Source organism: Eublepharis macularius, chromosome 18, assembly GCF_028583425.1.
Source record: "Eublepharis macularius isolate TG4126 chromosome 18, MPM_Emac_v1.0, whole genome shotgun sequence".
Lineage (NCBI taxonomy): Eukaryota > Metazoa > Chordata > Lepidosauria > Squamata > Eublepharidae > Eublepharis > Eublepharis macularius.
The window spans coordinates 14,166,227-14,186,017 of record NC_072807.1 but is presented as its reverse complement, the minus strand read 5'-3'; the positions used below and the strand labels follow the sequence as shown (position 1 = coordinate 14,186,017).

Below are 19,791 nucleotides of genomic sequence, written 5' to 3'. Positions count from 1 at the left end.
CCCTCCCGCCCCCCCGACCAAAGCCAGCGCGCGAGGCAAGAGGGACTTTGAGCGCTCAACCAGCTCGCTTCGGAATCCCCCAACGCGGCCAACAAGCGCGCACACTAGCCTGATCGCTGCGAAGGCGGGCGCTGGCGGAGAAAAAGTTGCCCCGTGACGGACGGGCGAAGGGAGCCAACTGGCGCTCGAGGGATGCCCAGGGCAGCCAATGGGAGCCCGATGGAGGAGGCGCGAGCCAATGGGAGAGCGCCGTGCTGCCGGCCGAGGGGGACTGCCCGGCTGGGAAGGAGCGAGCAGAGGCGCAGTCGGGGCTGGCCGCGGAAGGCGACGGACTGGGGCGAGAGCGGGAGCGCTTGCGGCGAAGGAGGCGGCCCCGGAGGCGCGGCGTGGGGAGGGGCGGAGGCATTGGGACGCGAGGGAGGGGGACGGTGTCGGTGGTCGCTTGGGGGTGCTCGAGGGATGCTGGCTGGGGGGAAATGCCTGGGAGGAGATCAGCCCGCTGTCGGGTAGGAATGCCCGCTAAAGGATTTCGACGGGCGGAGTTTTCAGGATCCTTACGAACTGAGAGGATGGAGCCATCGGTTTAGCTTTGGAGTTGGTGTTGGGGCTTAGAACTTTTGGATGGGATAAGAGTTTGGGGGGGGGGATGCTTTTGAGAAATGTTGAGGGAATAAACTGAAAAGTATATTTGAACGTGAGCTGGAAAAATAAGTTTCCTTAGGACTGTGGTGGTGATAAGGAGGAAGAACGAAATCCAGGCTGCCAGGTTACTTTCATAACTAGAAATGCAATGCTGTCTCCTAGGATTTCAAATATTTTTTTCCCCAGCTGCAGGGAGGTTCGGTTCCTGGAAGGAGCAGACTGGCTTTGAATGCAAGGGAACCACGTGCAGCCTGAGATGGAAAAGAAAAGGTGGTCTGACTGCAGGCCCTCTTATTTGAAGAACGGAAGAAACTCTGCACTCTGTTTTGACTTCTAACATTTGGATATGCCAACAGTTTTAATGAGAAGTGGGAATAATTTGTTTTCCTGTCTAGTGAGGACAAGACAAAAAGCATTGATAGTAAACTTCAAGAAGTTGTATTGGGGGGAGCCTCATAGGAGGAATTGAGCAATGGAGCAAGCTGTCAAGGAAGAATGGAGCATCACTTTTTAAAGAAATTTTTATGAAGAGGTTGGATGAGATGCCTGTTAAAGAGTTTTTAGATACAGCAGAATTTCAAGTTTGGCCCTTAAAGGAAGGGGCTCGGGTGCCTAAATGCCAAAGAAGCACCTGCAAGAAGTGGGGCGGGGGGGGGGGAGTAGAGACTACCTTAAAGTTGATGGTGGTCACATTCAGGGAGATTATTGTGGGCAGGAATAGCTTGGCCTTGAAACAAATAAGTGGAATTCCTGGTGGTCGGTAACCTGTGCTGCTTTCAATCCGAATAAAGGAAAATATTTTTTGAGTTAGTAACATTGGGGGTGAATGTGGAGCATGTTTTGGAGCATGGAATAAAGGGGAGCATTTGTGGACTGGGATGCTTACATTGGGGGAGCATGTGAGGGCTGTGGAATGAGAATTGCTACAGGAAGATCACATCATCTGCGCACATGCTCGTGTCTGCTGATTATTTTAGCAAGCTTCCTTTCTGTGTGGTGACAAAAAATTGGGAAGTTGAAGCAACTGCAGGAGGGCGCAATCTATAGCGACCATGCTTCTGTCTGAAGTTCAGAGGAGGTGTAAGGCAGCCTGGTATAAGAATAGGCAGTCCTTTTATCATTGGTCTGATGAGATTGCCTGTTGTTGGCACCCTTGTGGAGCTAGTGTCTTGTTTCGGGATAGAGGTCTCCCTTCCTCTGCATCTCTTCACTGTTCCTCGGAGTCGAGAAGAGGCCTCCTGCTAGACACTGGAGTATTTGTAAGAGGAATGCTTGGCACTTGCAAACTCACTTTGGAGGAATTCCAGGGCGTAAACATGAAGGATCAGGAGAGGTGGTGCTGCTGGACCACACTGCATGCTACGCTGTGCCTGCTGAAACTGGAGAGACTGTTTTACTGTTCTTTTTGCCACAGCAATCAGCGTCTCCTCTTTTGTGGAGGCTTGAAGTGTCCATCTTGAAACAAGGTTATGCTTAAACATGAAGGTCTAGAGAGAGAGACAGACAGACTTTGGTTCAGTGGTACAAGAAGTGTCCGGTCTTCCTTAATGTGAACATTTTGTGCTCTAGCAGAGGGCTTGCTTTCTGTATTTTCACTTGTGGCTTAGCGCTGTAAGTTGGTGCTGGAAATACTGGCTGGATGCACACAGCCCCTGAGAGCTAAACTACAAGAGACAAATTACAGGAGGACGCTCACATGAAGGGAGTCGCAATGTTAGCTGGGAAGCTGAGTTTTAAAAGAGATTGGAAGGCTCTGTCAATTTCCCCTCTCTACAGAGCCAACAAAGGGTTTATTTCCTCTTCACCTCCTAGAAGGGGAGGTGAAACTGACAGAGCCTTGGGGAGGCAAAGAAGAAATTAGCAAACCCTCTGAGAAGCTCTTTGCTGGCTCTGTAGAGAGGGGAAATTGACAAAGCCTTCTGATCTCTTAAAACTCAGCTTCCTGGCTAACTTGCAACTCCCTTCACGTGTGCGTCCACGTGTCATTCATCTCTTGTATCTTAGCTTAGTCAATTCCTATTCAAGTTGTGTTTTGTGCTTTTTAAGTTGGTGGCGTAATGTCAGTGTTTTGACAGCTTTAATTGGCAGCATAAACAGTTCCAACAGTGGACTTTGCTGACGGTTCAGGCAGCAGCAAGGGATTGTGTTATCCCAGCATTCCCCCGTCCAGACAATGCAGTAGGGGAATTCTGGAGACATTGCAGGCTCTTGGGATTTTCTCAGAGTTGAACAAAAGCCATGCTTAATCCTTTACTAAAACCCAGCTGTAAAGATGGTGGTCCTTGCTTTTGTCCCTCTCCTTTAGAGGTGGCCAGATCAATTGACGAAAAAGCCTAAGCAATCTGAGATCTTTTCAGGTCTAAGGGAGTTAAGAGTCTAAATGTATTTCCTATTCATGAATACACATTACTTGGGTATGCAGATATTCAGTCCGTGTTGTGCTGACAATGAGCAGATTGTGACCTTGATTTTAAGCAGAAAAGATTTGCCTCTGTAGATTAGATGCAAAGATCACTGATGATACCAAGACGGCAGAGCCATCCTAAGCAGAGTTGCGCTGCTTTAAGCCTATTGACTTCAGTAAACATAGAAGGATATAATTCTACTAAGAATGATGTTGTTCGCCAAGAAGCCGCTGATGTGTTTATTTCCTCTATTTGGTGCCAAGGTTGTCTACTGTGGAGCTACTGTGCAGAGTGTTATGCAATATCACAAGATTATTGCTGTTCTGTGTCGATTTTAAGCACACAGAAGGCTTTCACAACCCTTCAGCTGTTGAGAACAAATACTTAAATATTTAGAACACTTAAATATAAAATACAGCTCTTGGTATTTGACATTAAATCTCTGGAACGTGTTAGTGCAAATGAAGCATTTGCCTAACTGTTGGTGTATGTGGCATATTGTGGGGAGGGGGAGTTTTCTTAGTCTCACGTTGTATCTGCATTGCAAGTCTTGTACAGTCTCATTGCTATTTTGCCTTCTTGCCGCCAGTGATGCAAATAACAGCTTTTGGAAGAGTGTGGTTGCAGCAGAGTTCAATGAGAAATTGAAATGCCTCTTTTTTCTGTTGCAGCCATTGCAAAGGAGCACATATTTCTATGGTATCTTGGGTATCCCCAAACACAAGTGCATTTACCCTTTCCCAACTGTTAATGCATTTCAAGCTGCAAAAGAATAATGGGAAATAACTTGTTTTCTAAATCCAGCTGAAAGAAACCCAGATAATGAAAATACACTATATACAGGTTTTATGATCAAATCATGCATCACATGAGCACCACATAGAGCTCAAATAGCCGCAAATAACTGGTTCTTAAAATAGTTAATTGTATTTCAGTGTGGATTTAACAGAACATTTCAAAACCTCAGTGTAATATAACCAGTGTGAAAAACAAGGGATATATTAATTCCAAATCCTTTTAGATGATTACAGTCACTAACAAAAGTGATGGCAATACTAGGTTGGATCCAATCAGCTTTTCTTTGATGCAGAAGGGAGGGGTGCCTTTTGACTCCCCCCCCCCTCAATCTATGGTGAAGAATCATGGAACTTGTCTTGATAAAAGCCATGTGAGGCAGGGTTTGTAGTAAGGAGGGGACATACATGAGATTAGGTGGGAAATCTTCCTGGATCCTGCCTGACATCTTTTTACCTTCCAAAAGGCAGCTTGTGGGTGCATCTTCCATCTTGCCTGCTTTCCTTCCATTTCACTGGGGCCTCTGTCAGGCATGCTGAGCAATACTGTAAACCTTCTTGCCTTTTATCAATGTTCACAGTGAAGATTTTTTCCTGTTGTGGTGATCCTAAAAGAGCACATCAAATCAGCTCTGGTAAAAACTATTAAAGCAGGCCTTTTTCAGAGTGTGGCTATTATCAATAAACTGATGTTGTGTATCTTATTACTGTAGAGTTGGGGTCCCTATTTGTGTTTTTTTAAGTTCCCTTTTTTGAAGCGTTGCCATTATTTTATGCAACATAAAATGTACTTAGAGGAGCAATCCAGTGTTAAAAAAAGGGAGGCTGTGTAAACAAAATAAACAATTCTTTATTAGAAGTTGAATCCAGCAGGAAATAGGAAACATGAGGCTCTTCCAAATTGGTCTTGTTTAAGTACAAGTGCACTGCTGTTAATAAACGGCATCCCATTTTCTTCTTCCCTTCCACATTTAATTTTGACAGTTCTGTTACCAAACACTATCAGGTTAACTGAAATATACTGAAAGCTAGCAGTTTTGCCTTGCAACTGATATATTCCAAATTAGTAAATGCTGTGAGGGTCTGTAGTGGCAGGGGAGGGGTGCCAAAAAATTAAATTCACCAAATAGAACTTGTCAGGAGAAGAAGGGGTGCCAAGGCGGAGCTAGCAGGAGCTGAGGACCAACAACTGGGGCGGGTTCAGCTTGTTTATTGTCTGTGTACTTGATTTATGTAAGACCTAAAAAACGAGATGGCTTGACTCAATCAAAGAAGCCGTGTCCTCCAGTTTTCTGAATCTGAGCAAGTCTGTTGCTGATAGTAAAGAGTCCAGTAGCACCTTTAAGACTAACCGACTTTATTGTAGATAAGCTTTCAAGAACCACAGCTCTCTCCATCAGATATGACGAAGAGAGCTGTGGTTCTCGAAAGCTTATGCCACAATAAAGTTGGTTAGTCTTAGAGGTGTTACTGGACTCTACTATTTTGCTACTACAGAGTAACACGGCTCACTCCTCTGGCTCTAGATCCAGAGAAGTTAGCCGTGTTTGTAGTAGCAAAATCAAAAAGAGTCCAGTAGCACCTTTAAGACTAACCAATTTTATTGTAGCATAAGCTTTCGAGAATCAAGTCCTCTGGCTCTGTTATCGATAGGACATTTTGGAGGTCTTTCATTCGTAGGGTCGCCGTAGCCTGGTCACACATACATTTTACGGCCCACTTTTCGTCTCAACGGCAACACCAAACGACCTTATATCTTTCCCTCTTCTCCATTTTTTTAAATCCTCCCAGCAGCCCTGTGAGGAGGTTGGGCTGAGCGTGCCTGACTTCCCCGTGGGACCCCCAAGCCCGTTCTCTCCGCCGCATGGGTTTCCCGGGATTGTGAGGCGCAAATGCGAGGCCGCCGCCCTTCCTCACAAAAGAGCGGCCATGGCGAGGGAGGCCTGCGCGGCCGGTCCCGCCCTTCCTCGGGGGCTGGCTGGGGGGACGCGGCTCGAGCGAGCTGCGCAGGCCCTTCTGAGGGGGGCGACGAGGGGCCTTAGGCGGCCTTCTCCCCCCCCCACTAAAAAGGCTTCTGTCGGCCGCGCGAGGAGGCCGGCGGTGGGGGAGGGGCGGCGACGGTTGCTTCTCCCGCCGGGCCTCGCCGCGCCATGAGGAGCTCCGCCGTCGCCCGTCCGCTGTAGCCGCCGGGGACGAGGATGGGGCGGCGCCGCCGCCGCCTCCTCCTGCTGCTCTGGGCCCTGCTCGGCTTCCTCCATCCGGGAGCCCCGGCCCGGAGTGAGTGCGGGAGGGGGTCTCTGAAAACTTGGCCTTTCCTGGGAGGCGGGGGGGGGGGTAGGGTTGCCAGCTCCAAGGTGGGACATTCCTGGAGGTCTGGGGGGGGGTGAAACCTGGAGAAAGTGGGGTTTGCGGAGGGAAAGGACCATGGCATGGCATAATTGCATAGAGTCCACCCCGCAAAGTAGCCATTTTCTCCAGGAGAACTGATCTCTGTGGCCTGGCGACCACAGATCTGCTACTTCCTGGAAGTTAGCAACCCTACCCGGGGTTGCCAGCCAACAGGTAGTGGCTGGAGAGCTCCTGGAATTACAACTGGTCTCCAGGCCACAGAGATCAGTTCCCCCTGGAGAAAATGGCTGCTTTTGAGGGTGGAATTGATAGTATTATATTAGGGTTCCCGGTGTCCAGGTGGTGGCTGGAGATCTCCCGGAATTTCAACTGATCTCCAGGCAACAGAGATCAATTCCTCTGGAGAAAATGGCTGCTTTGGAGGGTAGACTCTATGGCATCATACTCCATTGAGGCCCCGGCCCTCTCCAAACTCCACTCTTTCCGGGCTCCACCCCTAAAATCTCCAGGAATTTCCCAACCTGAACCTGGCAAACCCTGCTGAGGTCCCTCCCTTCCCCTAATCCTGCCCTCTGGGCTTCATTCCCCAAGACTCCAGGAATTTCCCGACCTGGAGCTGGCAACCCTAGGGGGGCGGGCTGCCTCCCAGTGTGACTCGGCTTGTCAAGCCACCGCCTTCTTGGTGCCCGGCCAGTGTGGTCCATCCTGGCCAGTCCTGCTTCACTCCTCGGCCAAAACAGTCGCCCTAGACGACCAAGCCTAAGAGACCGAGGCCCTGATAAGATTTTGCCTCCTTGACAGTGACATTCAGCTGTTTGCTGCCTCTGAATACATAAGTGTTTCTAACTGGCCCTGGCTAGTGGCCACAGCTGGACCTGCCCTCCATCAGACCAGCAGAAAAGAGCAAGAGTCCAGTAGCACCTATGAAACTAACAGCATTTGTGGTAGGGTATGAGCTTTTGTGAGTCACAGCTCACTTCTTCAAAAGTGGTATCTGAAGAAGTGAGCTGTAACTCACGAAAGCTCATATCCTACCACAAATGTTAGTCTTATAGGTACTACTGGACTCTTGCTCTTTTCTACTGCTACAGAGAGACTAACATGGCCACCTGTCTATCTCCCATCTGACCAGCCTAGCTGCCTTCCCTATATCCCCTGGTAGTCAATTTCACAATTGTTACTGTTTCTTGTGTTTGGGGCAAAAACAAGTGGAATTGGAAAGGATTAAGGATCAAATGGGTCATGTGTGCCCAGATAATTTCCACGTAATTACTGGAAAACAGGTTAACAATTCCTAGAACCCCTTTACCCAGCACTTTCAGTGAAACAGACATATTTTTGAAATAGAATGTAGTGGTTAAAGTTTGTTCACACACAAGAAACTAAGGACTAACTGTGTCCGTAATGACCGTCAATCCACTGCAGAGTTAAGTACACCTTAGTCTGTTTATTTCAGTGGGTTAAGCACACTTACCTCTGCACCTGACTGTGGCTAGTAAGTCTTATATCCATTATAAATACTGCAAGCATGCCTTCTGTCACGAGAGCCAGTTTGGTGTAGTGGTTAAGAGCGCGGGACTCTAATCTGGAAAACTGGGTTTGATTCCCCACTCCTCCACTTGAAGCCAGCTGGGTGACCTTGAGTCAGTCACAGCTTCTAGGAGCTCTCTCAGCCCCACCCATCTCACAGGATGATTGTTGTTGTGTGGGGATAATAATGGCATACTTTGTGAAGTGCTCTGAGTGGGTGTTAAGTCATCCTGAAGGGCGGTATATAAATCACATATTATAATCCACCCTGAAGAATTTGTGGTGTTCACTTGCTCAAGCTAGGCCTTTTGGAAATCCACAGAGGAAGGTTGCAAAGCTATCACTGAGAAGAACCATCTCTATATGTGCACTTGATGTCTTGGACATTCCCAAGTGAAAGTTTAGGAGGAAGTTTTTGATACCCTCAATCCTAGTATCTTTCTAAAACACCGATCAGGAGGTCATGGCACTGTACTATAGTGGTTCTGCTCCTAGGTTCCAGAATTCCAGATTCCAGAAGGTCGTTGCAAGCAACGTTAACCCCCTGTGGCTTGTACTGCAGGGTTCTGTTTTGTCCCCTGTGCTTCTTAATATCTGCATGAAACAGGTTGCTTAGGTAGTCAGGGGCCCTGGGCTGAGGGACCATCAGTCTGATGTCATCAACATGATACCTGACATCAGTCTGATGTCATCAACATGATACCTTGGCCACCAGTATGCTGGTGACGTTCAACTTTTTCTCCTTTGTATTTGAGTTAGGTTGGGCTTGTGGATAAATAGGTGCCTGGAAGCAGAGGCAGGCTGGATGAGACTGAACAAACGGAAGCTCTACCAGATAAGATGGAGACTTTTCTGCTCTGAATTTGGATGCCCGTGTGGCTTCCTTTTTCTGGGAAGAAATGTTACAGGCTCTTCGGATTTACTGTAATGTGCTGATTGTGAGGCTGCCTTTGATAACCCCCCTAGTTTGATAACCTAGTGTTGATGGCACATGCTGCAGCAATCACATGCTCCCTGTGCTAAAAGGTGTATATTGGCTTCTGGTTTGTTTCTGGGCATAATTCAAAGGGACTTTTGAAACTCAATATAGCCTGAGACTACGTTTGAATGCCCACTTTGAAGTGGGGTGAAGCAGAGGCTGCCCATCAGACCAAGAGAAGGGAGAACGGCCAGGAGGGGACAGTAGCTCTTTCCCCTGCCCAGTCTTCTCATCGGTTCCTCCAGTATCAGGATTTCATACCTGGCAGCATGAGGTAGAGGTTTAGAGTGTCAGAGTAGGATCTGGAATACCGAGGTTCAGATCCTCGCTCTGCCACGGAAGCTTGCTGGGTGACTGTCATATATGTCTGTTTACATATTTGCCATGAGTATTTTTCTGTATTCTGTGCTCTGCACTGATCCTCTGAGAGTACAGATCAGAGGCCTGTTTGGCTGGGAGTTGTTTATCTTACAGGTGCCAGCTGTGGTGTCTACTTTCGTTTTCTCAGCCGCTTGAGAAATGTGTCCTTGAGAGCCGGCTTGGGCCTGGGAACTAAAATGACGTCATTGTTTGCTTCTCTCCTCCAGTTCTTCTTTGCTCCTATCTCAAAAGCCCTTCCCTCCCCCTGGCTCCTTCGCACCAGAATCCTAACCGTCCATATCCTACAGGCGGGAACTTGCCCTATAATTAACCCCTCCAAACCTTTACGCTCACTTCTACCAATACCCTTGTCTGTGTTTGCTGATGCTGATGGATCTCTAATAAAGTAACTTTAACTCATACCCTGGAGTGTGTGCAGGGGAGTATTATGGGGATCTAACTGCCAGAACCTGACAGTGACCTTGGGCCAGTCACAGACTCTCAGTCTAACCCTTCTCACAAGGTTGTTGTGAGGATAAAACAGGAGGAGAATGATATAAGACACTTTGGGTCCTCAATGGGGAGAAAGGATGGGTATAAACAGGGCTTTTTTTCTGGGAAAAGCGGTGGTGGAACTCAGTGGGTTGCCCTCGGAGAAAATGGTCACATGGCTGGTGGCCCCGCCCCCTGATCTCCAGACAGAGGGGAGTTGAGAATGCCCTCGGCAGAGGGCAATCTCAACTCCCCTCTGTCTGGAGATCAGGGGGCGGGGCCACCAGCCATGTGACCATTTTCAAGAGGTTCCGGAACTCCGTTCCCCCGCGTTCCAGCTGAAAAAAAGCCCTGGGTGTAAATGAAATAAATAAGTATCTTGTGGACAGTCTCTTCTCTTAAAAACCTCTCTCTCACTTGCTCGCTGTCTGTGGTGTGCCTGCCTCCTTTTCTGTTTCGTTTCAGCTTTTAGTTGACTTCCTATTTGTGATTTTCGTTGATTTTAATATAGCTTTAACTGACTAACTTCCATCGATGATTTGCCGAAGAAATGTTTTGGGTTTTGCTGCTTGAAAGTTAATGATTTCTGCTACTCTACATGTTTAAATTTTGGATTGGTCTGTTGTGACTTTTTTAAGCTTAATAATTTCTGTGCAATTTTGATAAATTGCGTATTTTATGTAGTTTTGTAAGCTGTTTTGAACTGTATGGAAAAGCAAGTTAAACCGTTTTAATAAATTCAATAAATAAAACTCTTGGTTTCCCATCACTGTTTGGTCTCAGCTGACAAAACCACATCAAGGAAGGAAAATTGCAATTGATCTCTCTTTCTCAGTCACAGATGGTGGTAATTTAAGTGTAAGTTGTTTCCAGAACCTGTCCACTTGCCCTAGATTTATGAGGTTAAGTGCAGCCATGTAACGGCTTGTCAGCTGAGAGACAAGGGAAATGGGCATCTTTGTATAAAAGGGCAAGTGTCAACTTCCTGAAGACATTGAATCTTTGCACCACCTCAGTTCAAAGGCAGTTTCCATTAAAACTAAGTCGCTTTTGGTACAGGAATGGAGCAGTTCCTTTAACCATCCAAAAAGTTAAAGTTGCTCTTTGTCAGCGCATGTTCTTTTATAAAATCTTACTTGATGTTTCACGGCAGCCAGTAGATTTCTGGGCAAGGAATACAGAGAAGAACATTGATCTGTTTTCCATCCAATGCGATCTGTTATCTTGTAACAGTGCAGAAGAAATTTGAAAAGATGATAGCTGCTTATTCTTGGCCATCTAGGTCATCTTCTTTTTACAGCCTTCCTCCAGAACGAGCAGATCAGAAAGCAATCACCGACGAGGCATTGCACTTTGCAAACTGGAATTTTGTTTAAACAATTCCACAAGACTCTGCAATCCTACTCCAGTTTAAACTCATTGATTTCAGTGGGCTTAGGCTGGAGTAATTCTTTTTAGGACTGCGCTATTAGTCACCCTTTCCTTGGTTCTGTTCATAATCCCCTTATGATAGTTTTGGGACCTTATTTATTTGAATTTGTGTTTAAATCCCTGTCCCCCCCCCCCAGAAAGATCTGCAGTGGTCAGTGTCTTGTGTTCATTCCATTGTCTAGATACATTTCCTTTTGGAGAGAAACAATTGCACAGAAGGCTGTAAGATCAAGTACCTACAGTCCCGTGTAGACTGGGCTTTTAAAATCAAGTCACGTTTCCCCACCCAGGGCAACGATTCACCCCACTTGCAGTATAGACATTTCTTCCAGGAGACATACATAGGGGCCATAACAAGCAGATGACATTGAAGGAAGACATGTGGGCATTCCTATGGATATTCCTATCAATGTGTTTCCCTCTGTTCTGAGGAAGAAGTTTTATAGGACGCCTCTGGTGTTAGTTTTCAAGGAACATTTGGCTGACAACTTTTTTCTCATTTCTCTTAATTTTGTCAGACCTCCCTTCCACAGATGCATAGAAATGTACTTCTGTTTGGCCTGACTAAATGCCCAACAGAAAATGTGAGTGTGTGTCCGGGAAAGAGGGGATTCTCCAAAGAGAGGCTGGTGTAAACTAAGATCTAATGAAAAAAGAAATCAGTTTGTCCGTAGTAAGTATGAATCGCTCCCAGCCAACAACAGTAGAATAAAATAAACATCAGATCTAATGCAGGGTGGAATCAGATAGTGAAACAGAACTTTTATAAGGGGAGGGATATGTGGGCACTTATACTGAGTAAGGAGTCAAAGTTCCCTCTTCACCAGTCGGGGAGGGGGGTACATTGTCTTGAATTTGTGAATGAATTCTAAATCAACAGTTTTGCATTTGATCCTACAAGTAAAATAGTATCTGACACGGAAATGCTAAATTAGAATTCACAAATTTAGAATTCACAAAAAGAAAGCACCTGTTAGGGCTTAAGAGGGGCCAGGGATCCCCACTATAGGTGCTAACATCTCCTATATTGCACCCCTTAGAGGATGAAATAACATGATTTATTCACTAACACGTGCTGTTGGCTGGGAGTATCTCATGCCCACTCTGGGTTAACTGATTTTTGTTACACCAACCTCTTTTTGTAACAACCCCACCCCCACCCCCGTCACCCATCCCCGCACACACTTTCTGCTGGTTATTTAACCAAGCCAAATGAGCTTCCCGTGTAACTTGAATTTGCCAGAGGCCTTAAAATTACAGAACAAATCACACTGCTTTTCAAAATTCTGTCTCTTTTATGTGTACTTGGAAAAGATATAAAATGAAACTGAACATCAAAGCTAATTTTATTTTTTATTTATATAGGTAAAATCAATGTTCTGACTGGATCTCAGGGTTGTTAGTTAATAACTAATAATCTTAAAATGGCATTTAAGATTTCTTTAGGCAGGATCTCCAGTTTTAAAGAACACTGCGTCAAATTCTGATTTTTTTTTAAATTCCCACTTGGAACCTCTCACTGGAACATGTTTCTCTCTGTAAAATAATGTTCATATTTCAAAATAACTTTGTGGTATGAACAATTATTTTTGTTCTGTCTCTGGAGAATGATGTGAACAACTGAATTATGTGGGTCGCCAATTTTGTTGTGGTTTTCTATTGACTTGGTGAATGATTTCACATGTTGAGATTGCAGCTGAGCTGTCAGTAGTTTGAGAGTTTGGCAGAGGTGACGTGGAGATCTGCAAACTTAGTTTACGGCACATGCCCAAAAATGTGCTATTTGTGGGGATTGGTGTATCTCAACTTACACCCAAGACTTATGTTGGATATGAAATACAGAAAGACATCCTCGGCCTGTGTCACCATTGTAAAATTGATTAAAATCCAGACATTATGCTAAGTGACAGATTTTGATTTTACATTTCTCTCTCTCTGTTTTTAGGTGTGCAGCATACTTATGAAAATGTTAAACTAATGCAGGTACCTTTTTATTTTAAAGACTCGCGAAATGGGTTATATTCCTGATGTTTCCAAGTTTATGCAAGGTATTTTCTGAACAGGATAGTAGGCATAAATGGTTCAGCGTTCATTTTTCTCTGCCAGTGCAATTAAGATGAATTCATTTCTTGTTAAGACACTGTATTTTCAGCACCTCATTAATCCTGACAGAGTCTAGGGGCCGCTAGGTCTGTGCAGACATTCTCACGTATTGATGTGAGTGAGATTCATGGTAGCTATTGCTGGTTCTCCCCATTCTCCATGTATGATTGTCCATACGTAGGCCAGAATGGGTTAGTGGCCAGAGGTATATACAGAAACCATATGATAACAATACCCCAGTTTTCTGATGTAATGCTTGTGCAATACCCGTAGGTCTCTGTGCACAAACTGTTATGTGGACATTCTCATCAATGTGTGGGTGTGTGGAGGGGGGAACAAATTGATGCCATATTCAAAGTTCTCCTCCCTTCATGTATACAATGATTGTAGAGCCACCATCTGCTGCCATTTTTGCACTATAGGACATTAAGGTTCAGAAATTGAGGCTAGATTGAGGACATCCATCCAGTGGTGAGCTGGATCTTGAACCCTCTTCTCAAGTGTGTTAGTTAGCCTTACGTTTTTACTGTAACAAATATGTTCCAAATTAACTATAAATACATGTACTTGCTTTAACCCTTGACTTCATTTGCTGCTTAGCTCAGTCTGCTACCTACGGCAACCATATTAAACCTGCTGCATGCCATCTATTTGACATGTTGCTTTTGAGGATGAGTGATAGGAGGATCACTGAACACCCAAGAAGATTCCTTTTATTTTATATGGATCAGTGCCAGGTTCTCCAGCTGGGTAACAAAAATGCAAAGCATGAATACTGGATGAGGGATATACTACTGGGTAGCAGAGTATGTGAACAAGATCTTGGGATATGGATGAATAGGAAACTAAATATCAGCACTCAGTGTGATGCAGCAGCAAAAAAGGTGAACACGATCTTGGGGTGTATTAACACAAAGGCCACCAGAAGAGAACCTTTCTGCTTCATCCTGACACTGTGCTTTTTTATGCAACGTTCCTAACATTGAGTTGTGGTTGTAATGGTCAGAGTTTTGGACTAGGAACTTGCAGACCTAGGTTCCAGCTTTTACTCACCCATAAAGCTCACTAGGTGACCTTGAGGCCGTCATTCTCATCTGGACTTACCTTGCAGGATTGTGGTAGGGAGAAAATGGAGGAGGGGTGAGAAATGTAAACCACCTTATTGACAGTGTCAATAAAAATTGAAAATGGATAGATAGGGCAGAATGCCACCCCACCAGGACCTAAAAGCATCCTTCACAATTTCCTGGGATGGAACAAAGTTCACACGGGTAATGCAAAAAGTCATTAAGGAGACATTTGAAGACTGTATTGGCAAGACTTTGCAGAGCTTGGGCCTTCAGCTGTTGCCAGACAACAAAACTCTCTGTAGGCATGGCTAGATGGGTATAGCTTGCCTCCTATTCCGCCCAGGCTTGGCCAGGCCAGATGTGCTTGTGGAGCTGGACTTGGGAGGGGCAGACCTGAGGGTCTGAGGCACTGAGTCTTCCTCCAACAACTGAAGCACCAGAAACTCTAGCCCAGTGCCTCTGTCCCAGTATCCACCTCCCCCAGCCCCATCCATAGTTTTAGCCTGGGCAAAGCTAGAAGATGGAAATATCTTTGCAGGATCTGCCCAGCAGACTAGTCAGAATATTCCTATTTTATTTTATTAATTCTTAGCCCGCTGAGACTAACGGCAGATTACACATTGGTTGGGAAAGGAATATCGTCATGCTGTCTGCACTTTTTGCCCTGCCCTATCATAAGAAATGTGACACAGTTACCCAGTGAAATGTCTGGAACCTTTTCAGAAGGCATCTCAGTCCTCATATTAGGCCATGTAGATGACTACTCTGTTCTTGGTACTGATTGATACCTATGAGGATTTCTAAGCATGAATACTTAGTTGGAGCTTGCTAGCAAATAACTGACACAACAGTTCTGTACCCGAAGCAAGTGAATGGGCTACAGGCTACGTGGATTCTTCATTTGTAACTTTCCATATTCACCCTGCAGAGGTAAAAAAAAATAATCATCTTTGTACTGAGCACAGGTAAACTAGCTTTGGCCATAGTTTTGAATTTCTGCTAATTTTAAAAACAATTTATTTTGTCCAGGTGTTTTTTTTGACTTAATTTAGATTTATGCCAAGTGATGAGAAACTGACTACTTCAGTGAATAGGGCCCTTTCCTTTACAGATATCTGTGCACCCAACTGCTACAGTGCAGATTTCATCGAATGAAGAAGAAAGCCCCAAGGATCAGAGTAAGAATTCTTCTTTTACCTTTCCATGTCAGTTGTAAAAGATCCTGGCAATAAAATTACTTAAAGTACAAGGAACCAATTCATGGGTGGGCCTGTGTCTCTGTTTCCATGTTCTAAAGCAAAAGGCATAAGTTCTGAGCATCAGCAGGACCATCTTGGTTGCCTGTTTAGTGAAGCTCTGCCCTCTTTTCCTTTTCTGTTCCAGCATAAAAGGTGTGCCAATTAAGCCTCTTGCACACCAGGTTATGTTTCTAGTGGCTTTCCTTGTTTCATGGACAGTTCTGGGATGCATTTAAGTGGGTAGCTGACCTCCTAGAGTATCATGCAAGTCAACTAGATGATAAGCTGGCTACAGACCCATCATATTTATCTATAAAATGTATAGTCTGCATTACTCACTTTAGAATGGCAGGAAAAATTGAAAAACAAGCAAAAATCTTATACAGAGCTAAAACAATACTAAAACAAAGCAGAAGCAATTTAACTGTACATGTTAAATAATGCAAAAATTACCTAGTAGGTGCATACTTACAGCAACATACAGTATGCAGTAGTGTAGTCTACAGTCACTGTCCCTTTACCAAAACATTTTTATGAACCCTTTTCACATATACGTAGATATATCTGTGTTGGTGTGTGGTCAATAGGCAGCACTAAATAAAGGGAATTTTGAATCAAAGGACTTCTTGGGCCCAGTCCAAGCCAAACCATTGGCAAGAAGGAAGATGTCAATGACTCTCTGTTGGGAATACTTTGAAATCTTCCAGCAAACATCACTTATTTCAACCAAGAGTTATAAGGGCGGAGGAATAGGAAGGGGACACCATTTAAGGTGGTTGATTTCTCTCACTATGAAACTTGCTCAGGTAATGCAGTGGAGGTATTTGTCACTTTACCACTCTGGGTGAAGTATTAATTCCAAACAGAAAAATCCCACAGCCAGCAACCTTTCCCTTCCTGGGAATTCTGTAGTGGCTTATTCCAGCTTTTGGCCTCAGCTGGGTAGTTTCTACTTCACACCTCATTTTCCTGCAGGACTTGTCTGCTCCTACTCCCTACCTCTTCCCTCCCCTTTCTCTAATTGGCTCCTCCCCTCCTCTCAGAAGACCCTGCCCCACTCTTTAGCTCCCCAGACTTCTCTTGTAAAAGCTAAGGTTCCTTAGCAGGATTGAATGTGTTCAGTTGCGCTGCCCAGTTCTGGCAATGCATTTCTACTTGTGAACTTAAAAATAAAGAGTTAAAGGTGCCAAGCTGGAATAAGGAAACAAAGCTGCCCCAGTAGAGACTGAGAAGAATGTTTTTGGGACCCGGTCTAGCCCGTCATCAGCTCTTCTAATAGCAAAGTCGATGGTCCTTTTTATCAGCAAGACAATAAATCAGGACTGTCCACAGACAACGAAGCAGTTTCTGCATACTCACGGGACCCCCCCAGGTATGCAAAAAATGGCTTCTGAATTTGAAAAAGAGAAATAAACGCCTAGTGGCCGCTGAACATGTTTCTTGCCCTCCTGGATTCATGCAGCGTTGCAAGCAGTTGAGTATCAGTTACAGAAAAGGGGGGGGGAGATGGGAAGGGGAAATTGGCTTGATGAAGCCCCAAATAGTTTATGGTATCCTGGAGGGGTGCAGGAACAGAGGAGGAGGCATGCCAATGAGACCGTGTTGTGATTGGGTCAGATACTAGTGGAGAGGGGAGGAGCGCCAACTTGCAACCCTGTTTCCCCAGTCTCCCCTGATCCTTTGCCACCAAAAAACAGGAGCAGCACATGTATGCACACATGCATGCTCAAAATGCACTCTGGTTGCTGCCACCAACCTGTCCCCTAACTGTCATAGGCAGAGCTGGATAGGTGACGCTCTGCCATCCTTTTCCATACCTTGCCACACACAGCCTCTAATTACAGCTGTGGATTTCATTGAGTAACCAAGGTGGCCACAGCTTGGGGGGAAAGCAAACTTTATTTACATTAGAAAGAGAGGCTGCTCATCCAGGATCCAGGGAGAGGGGAGAGAGAATGAGCTCGAGAACACAGCTGAAGTTGCAAAATAAAGAAATTCTAATGCACTGGACCTCCATTGGGGCACTCCCTTCTCAAGGCCCATAGGAAATATGCCAAGGATTTCCTGTGCAATGGGATTTTGAATGGGTGGGTTAAGGTACCGTTTCTCCCCTGGAGACTGGACTGCTCCTTCCATGAGTTTCTGATTCCTGCTTGGAGAAGAAGCTGGGTGTGGAGATTCATACCTCTAGCACAGCGAAGGAACCAAGATGCCATTAGCCAAAGTCATGGTCCTGAGAAGAAGAATGTGGCTAAAATGAGCTAAGCCCTGCAAGGAGAACACAGCCAGGGGAAATGTGCAAAAAAGGATGAGAAATTACTGGGAACACGATGAGACAATCATGACAGGCTTCTGTCCCTTGACCCCAATCCCCACCTCATTCAGGGTGCTGTAAACTTTTAAGAGCTTTGACCATTTTGAATTTAAAAGTGTCATGGGGGGCGAGATTAATCGGGATAAGTGGAAAATCACCTCCTCTAGTTTTACTTAATTGCACCCCACCAAGGATGATCACCTCTAAAAGGGGCTGAGTCAAGTATGTTTTTATTCTGCCCTTCTCCCAAGGAGCGATGTGCATGGTTCTCCCTTACCTGTTTTATACTCACAACAGCCCTGTGAGAAAAGGCTGTGAGGGATTGGCCCAAGCTAATTCATGGCAAAGTGAGAGGAGGGAGGGCAGAGAAATTGTGCTCAAGAAGACTCATTCTGTGACTCAGGCATTCCCCAACCCCTTCCCTGTTTCATACATGGTGTATGGGAACGAAGGAGGGAAAATGTGCCTATCTCATTTGTACTGCACACTTTGGATCTAGTTCTTTTCCCTGCAGTGTAGGCATTGTGCTACAGTATTAGATGGCTGAAGGTCAGGGTTAGGTGAGGAGGAAGATAATTCAGGCCCAGAGCTCAGCAATATCACAGTTTCATTGTGGAGGAGGAAGATTTCCCGATCTTCTTCAATTCCTTATGGGCCCCCAACATTTTGTAAATACAAAGCTACAGTGAAAGAACCAAGCAGTTCAAAACACATACAGAATAAAGCAGAGCAAGACCCAACATTTAGCCTTACGTAACACTTTAGCTGCAATACGCCGCAACGGACATGGTCTAGAAATTGAGTTGGCTTACAGAACAGGAGAGGGCTTGCAAGAGAGACATTCGCTCATGGTTTTCATGTTTTACAGAATCAGCAGACGCTAAGGAAGAAGAGAAAACTTTGGATGATCTTGTGGGTGTTTTGCAAGACATGGTAAAAGATATTCCAACACTGGAACCACAAGTCCCCCAACCGACCGAGCCACCAGTGGTCATCACACCCGTCATAGAGCCTTCCCAATCAGAAGCAGTTGAAACTGTTTGGGTAAGTTTGAAGCCAACACCTAGGGAAGAACAAGCGGAGACATCAGAAACAGTTATCTCGGCCGACCAAATTTCCCCTGCCAGCACAACAGCATTGTGGGAAGTACAAGATAGCACAAGTGAATCTGTTTCTCTGCACACCACTGAGGCTACTGAGACTACTACAGGAAAACCACTGGTCAGTCTTTCACTCTTTATAGAAAAGGCTACTACCAAAAAAACAGTTAAGGACTTTGATCAGCTAACAAATGGAGCCTTGTCAAACCTGGAGCAGTCGCTAGAAAACGTTCAGAAATTAAATGGGATACTTGATACGTTCACGGAAAAACCAGCGGGTCAGCAAAGTGAAGGTGGGAAAGAACATAAGAGGAAGCCTACAGCCGAAGACATCTTGGACTTGATTGAAGAACTAATCGAAACCTTGAAAAGTACACCTTCCTATGTGAAAGAAGACCGAAATCTCTATAAATACATTCAAACAGCAGAGATCTACATTAAACAGGCTCTGGAGCTAACAGTAGAAGCAGAGAAGAAACTTCAGGAGGAGAATCATTTCTTGCCTTCAACACCTCCACCTGCCCAAGAGGAGAAAACGGCCCCTATGCCACTTCCAGAACCTTTGCCTGTTCCAACCGTGATTGTCCAATCAATATCACCTCCGCTTGAGCCTTTAACAAAAAAGGTAGAAGATGTACAAGTGAAAATGGGCAAGTTAAAAGCCTTTATTAACTTGCTGTATGGTTTTAGTCCCCAGCTAACGACATACACGCATAATACTGCCCATAAAAAAGTGGCTGAGGATATTGTTGAGAGAGCCCTCGCAGTCCTTGATGCTATCAGGAGCGTTTTCTGTGGAAGCAAAGAAGCACAGAGCAAAGGGGCCCTAAAGCAGCTATTGAAGGAAGACATGGAGCTTGTGAACCAAGCCATGAAGGCCAAAAGAGTCTCTTAAGACGGCCCGTTTGTTTCCTGGCAGTGTCGCTATTTTTCAGCAAATTTACATTTGATCAAATACCCCCTTTGTAATAGCCATGTAGGTGT

General features: G+C 45.2%; 1 protein-coding gene across 1 annotated transcript; it reads left to right on the top strand.

Moving 5' to 3' along the window:
• The first annotated feature begins 6,016 nt into the window (after window positions 1-6,016).
• On the top strand, window positions 6,017-19,791 carry LOC129345739 (uncharacterized). Its single transcript, XM_055002972.1, has 4 exons — window positions 6,017-6,118; window positions 12,928-12,965; window positions 15,267-15,333; window positions 18,576-19,791. The coding sequence occupies exons 1-4, from the start codon at window positions 6,040-6,042 to the stop codon at window positions 19,700-19,702; spliced, it is 1,311 nt and encodes a 436-aa protein (XP_054858947.1). The 5' UTR covers window positions 6,017-6,039; the 3' UTR covers window positions 19,703-19,791.

What these genes read in the sequence shown, in the direction of transcription:
- LOC129345739 (XM_055002972.1), top strand. Translation starts at nt 6,040, where the DNA reads ATGGGGCGGCGCCGCCGCCGCCTCCTCCTGCTGCTCTGGGCCCTGCTC. An exon ending in AAAATGTTAAACTAATGCAG is followed by an intron (nt 12,966 to 15,266) that starts GTACCTTTTTAT and finishes TTTCCTTTACAG; the next exon opens with ATATCTGTGCACCCAACTGC. An exon ending in AGAAAGCCCCAAGGATCAGA is followed by an intron (nt 15,334 to 18,575) that starts GTAAGAATTCTT and finishes CATGTTTTACAG; the next exon opens with AATCAGCAGACGCTAAGGAA.